Source organism: Coffea eugenioides, chromosome 1, assembly GCF_003713205.1.
Source record: "Coffea eugenioides isolate CCC68of chromosome 1, Ceug_1.0, whole genome shotgun sequence".
NCBI classification, from domain to species: Eukaryota; Viridiplantae; Streptophyta; class Magnoliopsida; order Gentianales; family Rubiaceae; genus Coffea; species Coffea eugenioides.
The window spans coordinates 29,593,132-29,610,955 of NC_040035.1; the positions used below are offsets into that span (position 1 = coordinate 29,593,132).

Here is a 17,824-nt window from a genome sequence, read left to right on the forward strand (position 1 = left end):
TATTGTTATGGTAATAAAATCATCAAATCTAAAAGATTAGATAGTTTGTTCCATGCTAAAGCTAGGTTAGAACCAAAATGTTATTTTTGAGAATAATGTTTGATCAGTATTGTTAGTAGAATCTGCGGAAGTACCTAATTTAAATTTTCCCTTAGGAATTAGAATTTTTTTTGAATAAAATTCGTGGACATTCATGGACTTTGAAGCTAATAAAAGCGCAATCAAGAATCTACCATTCAAGTGCCCTTGCTCACTTTTAATCAAGTACAATTATTGAGAGAATATGTATGTTTAAAATTTCTTAATTTTGATTTTATTAATTTTTCTACTCTCATCATATATTCATAGATAAAACCATCATTCCATCTTTTCAAGTCATAATGATTAATGATAATTACCATGCTTTTTTCTTTATCCTGTGGAACCATCATGGACGGACGGACCCAAATTCCAACAGCTATGAAAAGTTAAATAAACAAAAATAGATTTCTTTCATCTTTAAATTGGATCTGAAACCTTTGTACATAAGGCCCTATGCTACAATGTACCATTGACGATTTCTTATTAACTTAAAGAACCATAATTATAAGTCTTTTCAGAAGCAATCCACTAAGAATAAACAACTTTTTTGCACCTTTGTTTATCCCATGGAAGCCATGTAAGTAAATTCAGCATTCACAAAATAAAGTGTTTACATCACATAGCAAAGCTTCAAGAAATGCAGTTTTCAAGTTGAAGCATGCAAGGGTCTCTCTCCATGGTAATTGAGAAAATGTAAAGCGGAAAAAGAACAATAGAGCATAATAGAGTTGAATAAAACAGCTGATGATTCGCAATCCCATCAACTATTTGCCTATTATTTTGAGTAATGCTGAATATTCTCAAAGTGAATGTGCAAAGTCGTAGGGTGGATCGTCCTACTCTTTGAATTAGAGCAAACTGATATCTAATTAGAATACACTTACATGTTAATGAGATTTGAAATCAAGATCTCTAACTTCTGTGTTCACAACCGTGATTACTAGACAAAATCTTTTTGACAGTTACCAACATATTGATCGCTACACTTTGGCCAAATATAAAGTTGGATTTATAACCCACAAAATTTTGCAACTCGAGTACATTAAGCTAAGTAGAAGAACTTCGGAGCATATAGGTATGCCTATAATTTTGCTATTTGGCTAATTCAAAACACCACACAAAAATATTGATGCAGCTAAACAAGAAGAAATTAAACAGTAGGATAAGGTTGAAAACTCAGGATTTAAAGGTTTTGAATTCTAACACCTTCTCTCCTGTCTATCCTGTTTCTTAAATCCCGCTCTTTCCTTGCTAGAAAAAAAAATAAAAAAAAGAAAAGAAATTGAGCACTATGTAAGCTTCAACATTTGGCATTTTTATTTATTTATTTATTGGTAGATTATATGGATGGAAAACTTATGCAAAAAGATAGAAAAGAGAAGAAGCAAAGAACTAGGATTACATACTAGAACAGAAGGGAGAAAGCTGCAATGCTCTTGGAGCACAAAGATTCAACCGGAGCGCATACTTGGCATCTGTTGATAACTATTAACTAACCAAAACAAAGCATAAGATAATCAAATTATTAAAATTAAGTGAACAAAATATACAGTCGTAACAAATGAATGAGTTAATATGGCATTGAAAAGCTTTCTCCAAGTATAAACCATAATTGCATAGGGGAGAAGGTGGTGGCATGGCAGAATTGCAAGAAGTATAGGAAGAAAAAGAATAGGAAAAAGAAAATGAATCACAATTTTGTCATGCACTTGAAATTAATTGGTATATAAGCCATTTAACCAATACAGTTGAGAATTAGTCTTGGGAGAGCAAAATGTTTAAAAAATAAAAAATAAAAAACTCAGGGGGACCCCAATTAAGAAAAAGGGGTTTAGAGCAATTAACCCTTATTAAACGCTCAAATGGGAATTAGCTTCGGAAAATGCGTCTCTTGTTTATTGAATAGAGTATTTCTGGCTTCCACTATCGCTTTTGTGGGCCTTCACTAAAGAAATTTTATCATTAAAGAGATGAAAAAGTCTTTTTCTTTTGAAACAATTGTTTTTGTCCGATTAGTGATGCAGAAAACCATTTTGCCATACAGCTACAAACCTACAAAAAGAAAGATGAAATTTTTGCAACGAAGCCAGAAACAAGCGCCCATGCTTTTGTGTATATGTGTATGTATATGTGTATATATATGTGTATATGTATATGGATATGTGCATATATATATGTATGCATATGTACATGTATATGTGTGTGTATTTATATGTGCATATATATATGTGTGTACATATATACATACATACATACATATATATACACACATGTGTGTATTTATTTATTTATTTCAAGGGATACTATAAATTTTATGAGAGGAAGTGCAATAGGAAAGATTTGAGTATTGAATTACAAAAAAAAAACTTCATGATTATTTGACTGATATTTCCATCAGTTGAGCTACGTCTTTTAGACCCTTCATACTTGCTTTCAATAATTCATTTCTTTTTTTCTTTCTTTCAAAACTTATAGAGTAATATTGGTTTTCCCTTTAATATTTCTAGGGTTAGAAAACGTGCCGCTTTGATCTTCACAATTATTGTTGCTAATCCTTCAAAAATGGGCACAAATAAAATAAAATGTTTTTGGGAGGACCAAAAGGAAGTTCAGTTTCATTCATGTCAGTCTGGCCAGAAAGAAGAGGGAAACTTGTGACATTATTTCACATGGCGTCTAGAGTTTATGTACTATTCTTTTCCTGTTTTCCATCTTGCAAGACAAACAAAAAGAACACTCACGTCACGTCTAGCAAAAGTTGATCACTCCCAAGTCCTAACTTAGTTCTGTCCAATGGAATTACTTGAAACGAAAATTTTGTTTTCCTTTTTATTTTTTTCTTGGTTTAGATTCGGGAAAGTCAAGGGTGAGATTCAGCTTTTAGCTATTGCTATGACAATGAGATTAAGCTTTTAGCTATTGGTATGACAATGCTAGAGTTTATAAACTAGAGATGTCTTTGCAAAATATTTCAAATTAAGTTTCTATTACATCGAGTTTAAAAGCAAGTAGTTTGTGCAAAAGGATTTTAGGATAAAATATTAGCAGCGTAAAAGTATCCATTAGGATTAAGCATGTCAATAGGTAGGGTATAGATTGGATCCTTTTAATTTAGATTCAAATCTATTAAATTTAGTTAGACCGAGATCCAAACCCAATCTTTATGAGTCTGAAAAAATAAGTCCAAACTCAGATCCTCTTGAATCTGGCTCAAATCCTCTTGAATTTGGGTATCTAATGAGTATCCGTTGTATTTTTCTAAACACACTAAAGTAAAATTGTATAAAAAATATATATATTTCAAAAAATATATAAACACCATCTAATTTTAAATTAATATTTAAGAAGTTGAATGCAATATTATGAATTCAAAAAAATAACTATTATCGATTGCTTCTATTTATTTTTAAAACTTCAACTATATCTGTTGGGTTTGGATTTTATCTCACCAATCGTTTATTTTGTTGCCCAACAAAATAAACAGTTGGTGGGATAAAACCCAAGTCCAATAGTATCTACTTATTCCAATTTTATTTATTTGCCTTTACTTTTTTTCCTTTTTTTGAATAAGTTTGTACTCATTACAATAACAATTAGGATTAGTTTGAAAAATAAAACAATTATGAAGTCTTATTGTATTTGATCCAATGACCATAGAATATTAGAATATTATATAAATTTACTAATATATATATATAATTTAATTGTATATATATGAGTTCGGATAGAGTCTGGTATGGGTTTGGATTTGGATATGAACCATAGAAAATCAAACCCTACCCAAACCCATATCTCTTCTACAAGGTTTGGGTTTGGGTAGGATCTAGGTTTGAAAAATTAAATTCAAACCCTTCTCAAATATATTGGATTTTGGTGAGACCCGATCTATTAACATGTCTAATTAGGATTAATGAGCAGGATAAAATCCCAAGGAGAGGTGTAAACAAAATAAGTAGTTCGTGAGCTACTTGCAAGTATTTCAAAAGTTATTTCTAGGCAAGTTTAAGTCAAATTCGGGTAAGCTCAAGAATAAATGTACGAGGCTTGAAAGTTGGTTTGGTTTATTGATCATCACAAACACACGCACACACACAAATATATGTATGTGAGTTGCTTGAACTCAATTAAGACTTGATATATTTGTCGAGCTTACCCAAGATGAGTTCAAGTAAACTAAAATAATATTAAGTTCTAGGTTTTTTTATTTTATAAAATGTTATAATTTTATTAAAATATGTGCTAATGACAGAAATTATATCATCAAACATACACAAATACCAAAAATCTAAAGAATAGATATTACAGATATGAAGAATATATAATCATTATATTGTAAAGTTTCAAAAAATATTTCAGAAAAGATAGAATACTTGTAGCACCAAGAAGTGCATGTTTTCAATCGCCATACCTACTTATTAACTGCTTCAAGTCTAGAGATATTATAGTAAGATGTGTCGAATAGAACAAAAAAATTCCAGATCAGAAAATTAAATACAAAAAACTCAGATCTAATAAAAGAAATTGAAAAAATTATATACAGTTCCAATTAGCAATTCCTAAGAGAAAAGAAAATTGTCATTAAGAAACCCTAAAAGAAAGAAACACTCTTACTAGACAAATCTAAAAGAGAAGAAATTCTCAGTAAGAAATTTTAGAAAAGACTTTATTATAAATATGAAAAATAAAGAAAATCATGGAAGGGATTGGTCTCCCGAAGAAGACGTTTATAAGAGAGAAAAATTAGAGGAAGAAAGTTGGAGAGTGCATAAATTCTAATTGACAAATAAACATGCTTGGAGGCATTAATTTCGAGTTTGAGCTTTGACATAATAGCTTGAATCAAGTTCGAGTAGTCATTGATCGATTGCACTTGTTCGCCTTAGTCATTTATGTTGGCCATTAAAGTTTTGAAGGATGAGACATGAATTGATAGCTGGGGTCCGTCAAGTCTGTTTTTAAAGTTGAAAATAGGGAAATTGATGTTCATGATGAATCCTTCCTCCAATTATTCAATAATTGACCAAATAAAAGATATGAGAGAGTGATATGTAACTAATGAGTCACATTCAGGTGGCAATCATCCCTAAATAAATGTTCAAATTGTTAGTACAATGGTAAGCATTACATTTGGTTTAAAAAGTTTTCCATTCCTGAGAACTCACGATGGCAAGAAATTCAAAATCTTGATCATTTGGTTAAAGGCATAGAATTGAAGGGATGTACTATATCAAACGTGAAATCATGTTTGGTACACATCAATTGGATTCAAACCGTGATAAAATGGGTGATTGAAAATAAATTTATTGTTGCTTTCAATGTCTTGGTAAACTCTACTAAATAGAACTATGAACAGTGACATCTTGTGAATGTTAAAATAAAGGGAAAGGAAATAAAAATAAGGAAAATATAACGGATGTCCATTGAGCACTTGTTAAGATATATTTCAAGTATCATATTTTTGAAAATGTAAGATTAATTAGGAAAAGTAAATATAGACAAGGGAGGATAGGTAAGATTAAATAGAAAAAGTATATAAATGCGAGAGATGGCAACAAGTATTTGTATGTGTCTTTATATGATAAGTTAGGTGATTTTTAGGTGTGTTAACGAGTGCCCATTAGAATCCTAGAATAAATAGTAATGGTGCAAATGATTTTGTCTTTATTCCTGGACCTCTTTTTTTTTTTTTTTTTTTTTTTTCTCATTATTCCTGAGCCTCTTTTTATCTTAACATTGTTATATTTGATACTTTTATTCGTAATCTTACCATACCTGAATCCCAAGAAAAGTTGGTTTTGATTTCCATAATACCCTCATATAAAGTCAATTACTTACAATCAGCATCCTCCTAACGAGAATCATTGAATATACAAAATCACAAGCACTTGTAGAATGTTTGGGAGTGAATTTTAATATATTAAGAAATACTCAGAAGTAGTACAATTATAGGACTTCGTCTCAATTTGGAGAAAGTATGCAAGTAGAAGATAAAATTTTAATGTAGGAGTAGTTAATATTTTGTCAGTAATGTATACAATTTTTATTGAGAGAGATGAGGCTCTAATAAGACAGGAATAATTAGGAAGATTCATTAAAGAAGTGAGAAATTTTTCTAATTTAGAAATATTTGTGTGTGTGTAGATTCGTTTGACCAATCACCTCGTGCAATTTGGTCAAAACCAGGATCAAGTTCAACTACCAAACATATGATTTTAATTTTAGGTCCACCTAATACAAACCCTTGAATTGATTCCTTGTGTTCTTCTCTTTTTTATTTATTATTTTTTGGGGGGTTTTTTTTTTGGTTGGTTGAAAGAAAGTTTGTCCATGCGCATCATATCCTCTAAAAAATGGAAGAGCATGTGCAACAACTATTTACGTCAATGCTGAAACTCTACTCATCTTTACAGCCAGGAAATCATATGCAACCACAACTTGCAGAAGTACGACCGAGTTGAGACCAAAAATTCTTGCACCATAAATCCAAACTGTAGCCCACAGATATCCAAAATTGAAATTCTCTCCAACAAGAGAGCCCTAAAACTTGAACAAATTTCTCTGGACTTTAGTCACTACTCTGCACGTCAAGGAAATTCTGGTAGCAGTCCTATGAATTAGTTTGTCACATCTTGTTTCATTTCTGTCAATTTCTTCCTCTGGGCGTGCTGCAGATTGGATCAGTGCAAGGCTTTTTGTAATCTGAGGAATATTAACAGCCTTGTCAAACTGCTGATACTCCTGATCTTTTATTCCATGCAAGTAGTCTGAGTATGCCTCATCTTTAAATATAAGCAAACTACGGGGCATCAATACTACAGAGAATGGTGGATGTTTATCAGAGGATCTATCAGTATTCATCAGCATGGGCCCTTCATTAGCTGTGTTGTTTTGAGTTTCCTTATTCTCCAGTGGTTCTGTAGAAAGTTGCAAACTTGGGTGAGGAGTAAAGTCCACGAGAACTGGCGATCCAAGAGACAAAATTGCCACGACGGGAAAATAAGCAGGTCCATCCTGGTGTGGCATTATTCCCTGGTCAGGAAGGTACTCATTAATGAGTACATGATTAATTGCTGAAGGAAACAATCCAGATTTCTCGTATATCCTAGCAGTAATTCTTGTCAGCCACGTGGGCAAATCTTGAGCAAGAAGACCCTTCTCATGCACAATGCCTCCCCAGTTTTGGAGTCTCCTATTCTTCAAAACTTTCCACTTGGAAACGGGGGCTGTATAAATAGTGTTGAGAAGGTGCTGCTCTTCTTCATCAGTAATGAAATCGGGGAGGTAAATGACCGTTGGAACAGAACCAACTAAAAAGCTGTTGACGTTTTCTTTGTCTGCTTTTGTCTCCATGTCTCTTGTAATAGTTTCTTCCCCCCTGTCTTCCTCAATGAAATGTTGGAGTGGATTTCAATCCTAATCTATAGATTCCTGTGCCAAATAGGCAAAGAGTAAAACATTTGGAGGTTATCATAACGAGTCGTAATATGTATGAGAGAAGCTTAACAACTCTGACCTTTTATAATGTTCATTGTGCATGGTTATAGCGGGCAGATTTTGAATTGCTTGTGTAAAACCAAGTAATACAAACCATTGCCATTTCATTACCTCGGATGTGCAAGTTTATCAATTCTAAGAACTTGGATTTTGATACTAATTTATGCAAACCAATAGCCTTCATGGAAATCACCAATTAGATTTGCCAGTCATGTGCAAAGGAAAGGAGCCAGAGAAAAGCATGCAAAACATCTATATATGGTAATAATGATATACAAGCTTCCCTGATACGTTACCAATCTCAATTATGAGTCTGCGAAGTCAACCGAGAAAGGGAAAAAATCATGCCATGCAGTGATCTTGTTTACAGAAACCAAAGGTGACCAAAACTCATAAGCAGAGAAATAGGGGGAAAAATGGACAAGAAGAAAAGACGTCAGATGCAACATCCAAGCAAACTAAATTTCTAGAAAACTTGTTGCCACCAGCAATTCTTACAGAATGACTTGCAAGCATATGAGGTGGTAGCACAAGAAACAGTTGAAAGTTTTGCATTCAAACTAACAATCATAGACATTCTCCAGTAGCAGAAATGGAAAATTAACTCCATATTTTGAGAAGATAAACCAGCCACTAGTTCAAAAAACATAACTCTATAAATCAAGAAAGATAAACCGGCCACTAGTTCTTGTTGACAGTATATTAGGCCTTAAAGTGAGCCATTTCATTTAGTTTTCAAATTAAAAAAACCTTAAAAGGATAAAATTGCTATCGACACAGCCAACCAATATTATCAGTCTGCAGGAGGAAAAAAGGAAGGGGGGGGGGGGTAGGTCGATGACTTTCCATGTGAAACTGAACTCGGAACACCAAGTCGTCTCTAATGTACAATGCAAAGCGTTTAAAACAAATGCATCAATCACTGAAGGAGCAAACCAGCCAATAAGAAAACGAATTTTCAGCAAAAGGAGAATGTAAATGCATGCAAGTTTGAAACAATGTTAACCAAAGTGAATCAATATGGTACCTGCACACGTATACACAATGGTTTATATGTGTTAATCCGACATATGCATAAAAATGTTTCCAGTTCTCATATGCATATTGTCCCTATTAAGTTCCTCAACATAAATCATGTAACCAGCAATAAATTAAGACATACATAAAAAAGAAATTGTTTGTGTACATTAGAGAGCCACACTCTCATTTTAGCAAAACTTAAAACTATGGGCAGGCATAGACAAAATCCGGATGAATCAACAAAATACGGCTGATATTTATGTATAATATACATTTACATTTGTGAACTAGATGCAGGATAAACACATTTCTAGTTTCTTACAAATAATTAATATTCCTATTTCAGCTATTAAATTACACAAAAAAAAAAAAAATCAGCACCAGAAGGTAGTCTGACATTCCTATTTCCCTGTACTTATAGCAAGCACAACTATTTAGGGGAGGACAAATATAACAGGTGATAAATGATGAACTGAAAATACAAACCAAGTCACTCAATAGTCAATTCAACCTTGGCCCTTGAAAAGCTCGTTCAACTTCGATCAATAAAATAAAGGTAGAACAAGTTTCAGTTGTTCAAAAACTTGTCATGCTAGGCTTGATATCCTAAACTTTTATAAGTACATGATCTGTTCTGACTTCTTGATTACTTTGACATGTATTTTTAGCTTATTCTACAATGAAGGTAGGTAATTCCAGAAAACATCTATAGAGGTGTTTTGTGTATTATGTTTTGGTTTCAGAATTTAAAAGAAAAAAAAAAGGCCCAGAATATATTCCGAAGCCGCTGTTTCTTTTTTCTTCCTTAACAACTTGCTTCATAAACATATACTAAATAAGAAAAGGAAGAAACATGCCTAAAGGTAAATAAGCTCCAAGCCACATCGAGATTTTAAGTATCAAGATAAGATCACGAATAAATTAAAATTACCACCATGCCCAAGGAGTTCTATCCAGAACTTACTCTTGCAAATTTCATGTAATTCAATCTTGCTGAGGTACACTTACTAAGTTATCATGATTGTTGACGAAAAAAAGAAGGCTGATCTGATCAGGTTTTAGGAGTCAGAAGCACACTAGCAAAAGGAACTCATTTTCAAACATTTCATTGATGATTTAAAGCACCCACAAGTGGCAGAATGGCTTTTTAAAGTTGTGTGTCAGCAAATTGAGTACTCTTTCTGCAATCTACACTATCCTCCATTAACCCTAATGCTTTTCTTAATTATGTGATGCCGTACTATTGTCAGTCTTTCTCTACCTCGAACTTACAGTTAATAAATTAGTGTTACACTGCCTTATGGATGTTTTCAGAAATCTTTCTTGGAACTCTGAAACCAAGTTAAAAAGATCTCCATTCAATTTTGTCTTCAACATGCTCCATCAGGTAATTCATTATTCTAGCTTATCTAATTTGAGCACACACCCTTTGCGCTTTCTCATCAGCCAGTCTTATTGTTGGTTCAGAATAGTCTGCCTTCACCTAAGTGCCTATCATGAAGCAGGTTCTTTTATAATTATCAACCTTAAGTGAACCTGCAATTTTAAGTTAACCTGAATATTAAGGTGCACTTGTATTGTGCTCGCAGCTTTGGTATTTCAAGTATGTCAAGTTATTACAAAATTTAAAATGATGAGCAACATGATTGAGTTTATGGTGGTTTACAAATCATGTACACCCACTTCCTAGATACAGATGCAAACAGGCATATGCACATGCATGTTTGCGTAAAACGTGCATATAAAGAGAAAAGAAATTAATTGTGAATAAGAAGCACGTCAACAAAATAAATAATAAAAGGACAAATCAACAAAGGCCTAAATCATTGTTTTCAAGTCCATCCCTCACCTGAGTTAATGATCATGAGGTTATGCATGCTTGAACAATTTCATACACAGCCAGTGGAAGTAGACTGCAATAAGAAGGATTGGAGGTGTTAAGGGCACCAAGAGGCAATAGTACCTGTTCAAGAGTGAACCCCAAGTTAAAAAATCATGGCTAATGCTACTACTAGCCTAAGTTTCTAACAGTCAAAAACCAACAGACTGAAGCTCACAAATCCAAACCATTGAAATGCTGAATAATTACAAGGAAAGAGCAGCAGATGATGACATTACTAATCGGTATCATACAAAAGCTGTATAGTGAAGCTTTTACCATCCTTAAGTGTATAAGGTTATAGACAAAAGGAAAAAGTTAGGAAAAAAATTCTGTATAAACTGATATAAGTCAATACCAGAAAGAGAGAGAGAGAGAGAGAGAGAGAGAGAGAGATAAAAGACAATAATAAGAATAAGCACTTGACCTAGGAAGAAGTCTTGCTAAATTCCATGATTTATCTAGCTAAATACGCCAAAATAACAACCTTAGATTTGCCGTTCAACTTTTCCTTACAACAGACATTTAGTTCCATAAGCACGCAATGGAAGCAATAGAGAAGCTTTCTATATCATATGCTAAGAATAGTCCCCAATTTTCACCTTTTACATAGAAGGTGCATATGCTGACGAAATCTATGATAGAAGATAAAAGTCAAGTGGAATATCAACCTATCATTCAGTATGGCAGAAATGAGAGAATTCCCTGATGGTGGAAGAAGCTTTGAGCCAACAGCGGCGAAAAGGAACCCACAAAAGGAAACTGCGCCGGATATAAGAAGGAACCAACCCCAAAATACTCTTTCATAGGAGGCTATCAACTGTGAAAAAGCTGACATCTTGTTTCATAGCAACCTCTACCATTTCTCATCTAGATAAAAGGGATTTAACTGAAGCTCCATGTTGCTTTAACTTCAACAAGTGCCTAGCTCCCAAACACCATATTTAAGTATCAGAAGACAGATCATTATTTGCATTTGATACTAGCAAGGGAGCTAAGATCACAAAGATCAATCAACATTGAATCAAACGGCAAATAAAAAGGGAATAGGAGATGCATGCAGCAAACTGTATGGTACAAAGAATATACATATCCATCTACCATTTATACTGAAGTGATAGAGCTACAACTGTCAACAACATAAAGAGCAGCAGCTTTATGTAAGTTAATTCAAGCTAATTCAAGCTGTCAAATCCACCATGGGTATCACGGGAAATTTCTGAAATAGGTCGCATTTGGCAAGAAAGAGCACAAGATTTTGGGCTATCAATTATACAGGATATTTCGTACTGACTTTGTATAACATATACCGTTACTCTGCAAAAATCGGTACAAATACTGTGTGTACAAATTCCGTTTACTAATTAAGCATCAACCGAGCCCCCATTTCATAAATTTCCCCATCGAAATATGCAGCACAAAAGCAGTATGTTAAATCCAATGATTCAAAACAAAGACAAAATTCTTGAATGTGAGTCCTCACATGTCTTTAAAACTAGAGGAATCTTGGCATGGCAGTCTCCTAATTGCATGAGAGCAAACAGCAAATTCTTTAGAAATCTCTACTTCTCTCTGATATAAAAATCATGTTTAAAGAAAGGGTAAAATACCCAAAAACTCTTGTGGTTTGCTAAATGTTCAATTTAACTCCCTTTAGTTTGAAAACCTACACTATAACTCCCTGTGGATTCAACTAGATTGAAATTGGACGGAAAGCATCTAATCTAACGATTATACATGAAATGTCAATATTGCCCTTATATAAATGAACTCCCTATGGTTTGTTGAATGTTCAATTTAACTCCCTTTGATTTGAAAAATTACACTATGACTCCCTACGATTTCGACTAAATTGAAAATTGAATGGAAAGCATCTCACGTATAGTAGGGGCAACATTGACATTTCACACACAACCGTTAGATCTGATGCTTTCTATCCAATTTTCAATTTAGTCAAAACCACAGGGAGTTATAGTGTGATTTTTCAAATCAAAGGAAGTTAAATTGAATATTTGTCAAACCACAGGGAGTTTTTTGGTATTTTACCCTTAAAGAACAGATCCTAAGAAGAAAAATTCAAAAGGACTACTTGCTGGCAATTATACAGGATGCAGAAAGTAGGAAAGGAAAAATAGACAGTCTTGAATTATTAAAAGGGCTAACACACCAAAACCACATTATTCCATCATTAAAAGGAAAATCTATCTTGAAAAGCAGAACATGATAAATAGGGAAAAGAATCAAGTCTATACTGTAAAAATGGTGTTCTCAGCGACCAGATGACAAAGTCCACGAAACTCAAATTCAAATAGCATGGCTATGTATGAGGTAACTCTTCCCATGCCTATTTGACAGCAATAAAGTTCGATCTAATAGAAATTTTTGCTTCAAACAACTGTCGACCCAAAACAGTAGAAATTATCAAAGATACCTGAACTAGTGGAGTACCAAACTGTTAAAGAAAGCAAGAGCAAATAAATGAAGAACTTTGAAAACTTGAATTACAAAAGCTCAAAATATTGCAACATCAACTAAACAGTCTCATAAATAAGGTTGAAAAATGAACCAAACTACTTGATATTCAAATTGAGTTTGACTTGGTAAGAGCTTGTTCGAGCTCACCAACTAGTCAAACCAAAAGCATTTTATGTTCGATAATATTCAAATCCCATCAAAACCTCATTCACACTCGGTTCAGCAAATAAACAAGCCACACTTGAACAAAATTTTAAGCTTCTTTAAATAATCAAACAAGCTTGAACACTTGGTTGTTCGGTTTGATTATGTTTGTTTACACCCCTACTCATAAAAAAAAGTCAAGACCAAAGAAAAGAAGTTAACCAAGAAATAATTCAACCCCAGATTCAAAATGGTGGTCTAGTAAAAATCTAGCCATCCACAATAAAGAAAAACTCTGCCACAACTAGCAGTGAGCTAGTTTAGACCCTCTTCCCATAATTATCATTAGGGGTGGCAATTTTCAATATGACCTGAAAACACGACATGAACCTAACACGAAATTAATGGATTTGGGTTGAGACTTCGCAGGTTTGGGTCGGAATCGGGTCAAATCCAATGAACCAGAAAAAAAAAAGTCGAATTCAGATTACCCACGGGTTGACCCGATAACCCATTTATGAATTAAAAATAATTTAGTAAATATAAAAATATTTTATCTAACTAAACCAACTTATTCTTTTTTCCCCAAAGGCATTAAGCACTTAATTCTAAATGAATTTGTTTAACTTGTGTGACGTTGGAATTATTATGTTTAGACAAATAATTTATTACATTATTTTCTATTTTTATAGTATCTTAATTTATTTTAGATCTGGTTTGGGATTGTTTTATCGAGATTTTTATTACTAGATTACGTAGTCTTGTACGAAATTGTTTTTGTTAGAAACTACAGTGGTAAATTAGTAAATTGAAATTATGTTTTAGGTCATTCCGGTTGACCTGCCAACCCGAAATTTTCAGGTTCAGGTTCAGGTATCCTGATCCGTTTTGGGTTGGTTGGTCGTGTTCGGGTCAGCAGGTTATCTATTATACACAGGTCTCAACCCGACCCGCCAACCCGTTTCTGACTTGATTGCCACCCATTTATCATACATACTCCTCATTTTGCTATCAGACAGCACTTAATAAGCTGAAGATCAGATCATGGATCACTAAAAAAGCCAAAACAAAATTTTCTTTCTCAAACAAAAGTACTTGCATTATAAATGTCACACTTGCACCTATCATTATTGCTTTCAGCAAATTTCTTTTTAGCCTCCGCATTGCTTTGGTTTTTAGTCCCCATAGGCCATTTTATCTGCTCGTCTGAAGCACCATGAAAAATACATAATGACTATTCTTGATATCATCCAAGCCGCTTAATCAGGGAAAAGGCAGAAAACAAAATATATAAATAAATAAATAAATAAGAGCTTTCCTGCTTATTCTGTAAAATAAGATGCGGCCACTTGTGGCAAAAAAAAGTTCATTTTATCTTATCATCTAGAGTATGTTAGACCCACCCAAGCTGTATCAGAGTAAACACCAGATATTCATGAAATTTTACAGCGAAGAAAGATTTGTTTTACCCCACCATCATATCTGGAAATACAGAAAAGGAAGTACCACAGGAGAAGATAATTCTTGGCATCAAAATTTTAAGCATCCCTGGTTATGCACCAAACCAATGAAAGACTCTGAAATCCAAACAGCAGTTTCAAAACTCCAAGAAATCATACTGTTACTTATGCCAGAGATAATGGCTCACTATTTTTTGTTTTACTTGAGACATGTTGAAACTGCTTGAATGTTCATTTCTAACACGTCACAAAAATTGACGCTAAGAGAGCATACATAAGCACAAAAAGACAAATAGAGAATACATATATTACAAGGTACAGAAAAATTGTAAGAATAAGAAATAGATGAAGATGTTTATGGGATAAATTACCTTCACTTGGGAAATATCTAAGTCTCCAAAATTTCCTTGCATAACCTTCTAAGCTCCATAGTGGTATCTCCACAATTACTCAAATACTCAATCAAAACCTATCTTGGTTTTGGAACTGACTTCTAGCAACTACTCGCCTTTAGTCATACTTTAGTTTGAAACTGAAGCTCTGTTTCTTCCAGTCTACCATCCATAACATTATTAAAATGTGTCAGTGATGCATCATAGCCTAGCTTCCTAAATAACCATCGCACCAAGAAGTTCCATATAGAAATATTAGGACAGATTCCTTTTTCTATCATCCTCTGAAGATAAACACTGGCTAAATCTAAACCAATTGTCTCACAGATTCCACAGATGAGACTGGTAAATGTAACTAAATCTGGATTGCAACCTACAGAACTCATGGTGTCTAGAAGCTTAATAGCTGACTCAACCTTACCACACTTACAGTAGCCATTGATTACAATATTCAACGTGAAAGTATCAGGTTTTATTCCCTTCACCAACAATTTTCCAACAAACATCAGGGCCACCTCAAACATGCCTGCACGAGAAAGGCCGTTTACAATATTGTTGTATGTCACTATATTAAACTCAATTCCGTTTCTCTCCATATCCACAAGAAGCTCAAATGCAAGTCTGAAGTTGTTAATTTTGAACAGACCACCCAAAAGTTCATTGTATGTCGTGATATTACATGCACATCCATAGTGTTCCATTTTATCAAACAATTCCATAGCCTGATCTACTCTACCACTGGTGCACAGATGTTTGATAAAGACATTGAATGTAATAGTGTTTGGCGGACAATTTTCCATTGCCATTTTCTCTATCAGATTATAAGCTCTGTCAAACATGAAGTTTCTACAAAGCACATCCACCATGGAGGTATATACCACAACATTTGGGGGACAACCAGACGTTATCATCTTGTTCCATATCTCAGATGCACCCCATAGATCTCCAAATTTTGCATATCCATCAATGAGTGTACTAAAGGTTGTCACATTGGGAAGGCAGCCATATCTCTCCATCTGGTTAAGAAGACACAAAGCTTCGGACAAATTCCCAACAAAGCAAAGACCATGTATTAATGTGTTATATGTGACAACATTGGGTAATAACCCCTCCCTGGTAATTTGGTTCCATACAGCAAGAGCTTCATGTACCCTTCCTTTTAAAGAAAGTCCTTTTATCAAACAAGTTAAAGTCTGAATATTCGGACTACATCCACTCACAAACATTTTCCCCAACATAGCAAAAGAAAGCTCAAAATTACCAACATCACACATGGCATTGAGTAATGTTGTATACGTGACAACATTAGGTCTAAGTCCCTTATCCAACATGTCGTTCATCAACTCAAACGCCTCTCTAAAATTGCATTCCCGGCAGAACCCATTTATAAGAGCATTATAAGCTGGAACACTAGGTGTATAATTCAAGGCCAGTTTTCTTGCATCTTTAGTACTACCAATCTTACACAAAGATGACACTATTGTTGTATAGCTCACCACATCCGGAGAACATCCCTTATTTGACATTTCCACAAGCAACTTACAAGCCCCATCCACCCTATTATTCTTACACAATGCCTTCAAAAGAATATTGTACGTGTAAACATTCGGCTCCAAGCCATCTTTCTTCATATTGTTATAGACAGGATTAATCATATGAAATTGGTTCTCACAAAGCAACGCATCCAACAAATGATTATAAATCCTCACAGTCACTTTAAAGCCAAAATCCTGTATCCTATAAAATGTTTTCAGTGCTTGCTCAGCTGCCCCAGCCCGCCTATAAGAATCCATCACACTAATGAATATACCCTCAGAACAATTAACTCCTTCCAACTTCATTTGCTGCAAAAGGTACTGAACACCATCCATCTCGTGCTTTTGCCCCAGTTTCTCAATCATCATTTGGTAAGTTAAAGTTGTGTGCTTGAAGGATTCTACATTGGCTACATACTTAAAGTACTCTAAAGCTAAATAAGTATCACGTTCACCTCTTAATCTCTTCAAAACATCAGATTCTTTAAGGGTTCTTGGGTTTTTCCTAATTTCATCATTTTCTTGATTCACACCAAGTATTGGACTAGCATTCAGGACAAAAGGGATCGAGGGCTTATGAACTTTCAGCAGCAATGAACATCCCTCTTTCAGATACATCATATCAGCAAACCCTAAACTATACTTTTCCACCAATCTGCGACAAGTAAACTGAGAAATGATATGCGAAAAAATACCATCAAGAAATGCAACTAATTAAGGAAATAAATCTGAAATATGCAACAGAATATCAGCTCAATTTCGAAATCACAAATTGGACAACCTTTATAGATGTTAGCTAGAAAAGGTACCTCAAATATGAAATATTACACCGAAGGAGCAACAGAATTGAGCTCAACTGTTCCTGTTCTTTGATGTTTTGAGGAGTTTGAAATATTTGTTTCTTGGTCCAGCCGTACATAGGATGTTTCATACGGGTAGGCCTGTCAATGTTTCTTCTCTAATGGTGTTCTATAAAGGTCTGATTTGTTCTTAACGTTAATATAAAACGAAGAAAAATTATTGTATTGACAGACAATGCATCAATGCCACTGCCGGCTTTCAGGTTTCTTGCCTGCCAACTGTTCGACGAAATGTTTCTGCGGTTACGCATTAAGTTCTGTGAGTATTTGTTTACATACAAGAAATGTTTCTGTGGTTACGCATTAAGCCTACATTTTTTTCTTTTGTATCATTCATTTTCTTTGGTGTTCAAATCGTAATCCTATTCCTATTCCAACAGACTCGACTTAAGGCTTTCACCATGTTTTTCATGGACTTTTAGGGTACAAACAAATTTAAAAAAATTACCCGTATCCAATTTATGCGAAATTGCTGAGAGAGAGA

At 34.0% G+C, this 17,824-nt stretch overlaps 2 protein-coding genes across 3 annotated transcripts; both read right to left on the reverse strand.

Annotated features, from left to right (window-relative positions):
* Positions 1-6,465: 6,465 nt before the first annotated feature.
* Positions 6,466-7,446, reverse strand: LOC113748794 (alpha-ketoglutarate-dependent dioxygenase alkB homolog 6). Its single transcript, XM_027292348.1, has one exon. It carries the CDS (start codon positions 7,429-7,431, stop codon positions 6,619-6,621), a length of 813 nt encoding a protein of 270 aa, XP_027148149.1. The 5' UTR covers positions 7,432-7,446; the 3' UTR covers positions 6,466-6,618.
* Positions 7,447-10,473: 3,027 nt separating this feature from the next.
* Positions 10,474-17,777, reverse strand: LOC113748779 (pentatricopeptide repeat-containing protein At3g48810). 2 transcript variants are annotated; one of them, XM_027292338.1, is made up of 2 exons: positions 14,925-17,777; positions 10,474-10,558 (listed from the first exon to the last, which is right to left on the reverse strand). In XM_027292338.1, the coding sequence occupies exon 1, from the start codon at positions 17,099-17,101 to the stop codon at positions 15,068-15,070; it is 2,034 nt and encodes a 677-aa protein (XP_027148139.1). In that variant the 5' UTR covers positions 17,102-17,777; the 3' UTR covers positions 10,474-10,558; positions 14,925-15,067. The 2 variants fall into 2 exon arrangements, with proteins under 2 accessions (XP_027148139.1, XP_027148131.1); XM_027292330.1 differs by lacking the exon at positions 10,474-10,558 and adding an exon at positions 11,317-11,398.
* Positions 17,778-17,824: the final 47 nt, after the last annotated feature.

What these genes read in the sequence shown, in the direction of transcription:
- LOC113748794 (XM_027292348.1), bottom strand. Translation starts at nt 7,431, where the DNA reads ATGGAGACAAAAGCAGACAAAGAAAACGTCAACAGCTTTTTAGTTGGT.
- LOC113748779 (XM_027292338.1), bottom strand. Translation starts at nt 17,101, where the DNA reads ATGATGTATCTGAAAGAGGGATGTTCATTGCTGCTGAAAGTTCATAAG.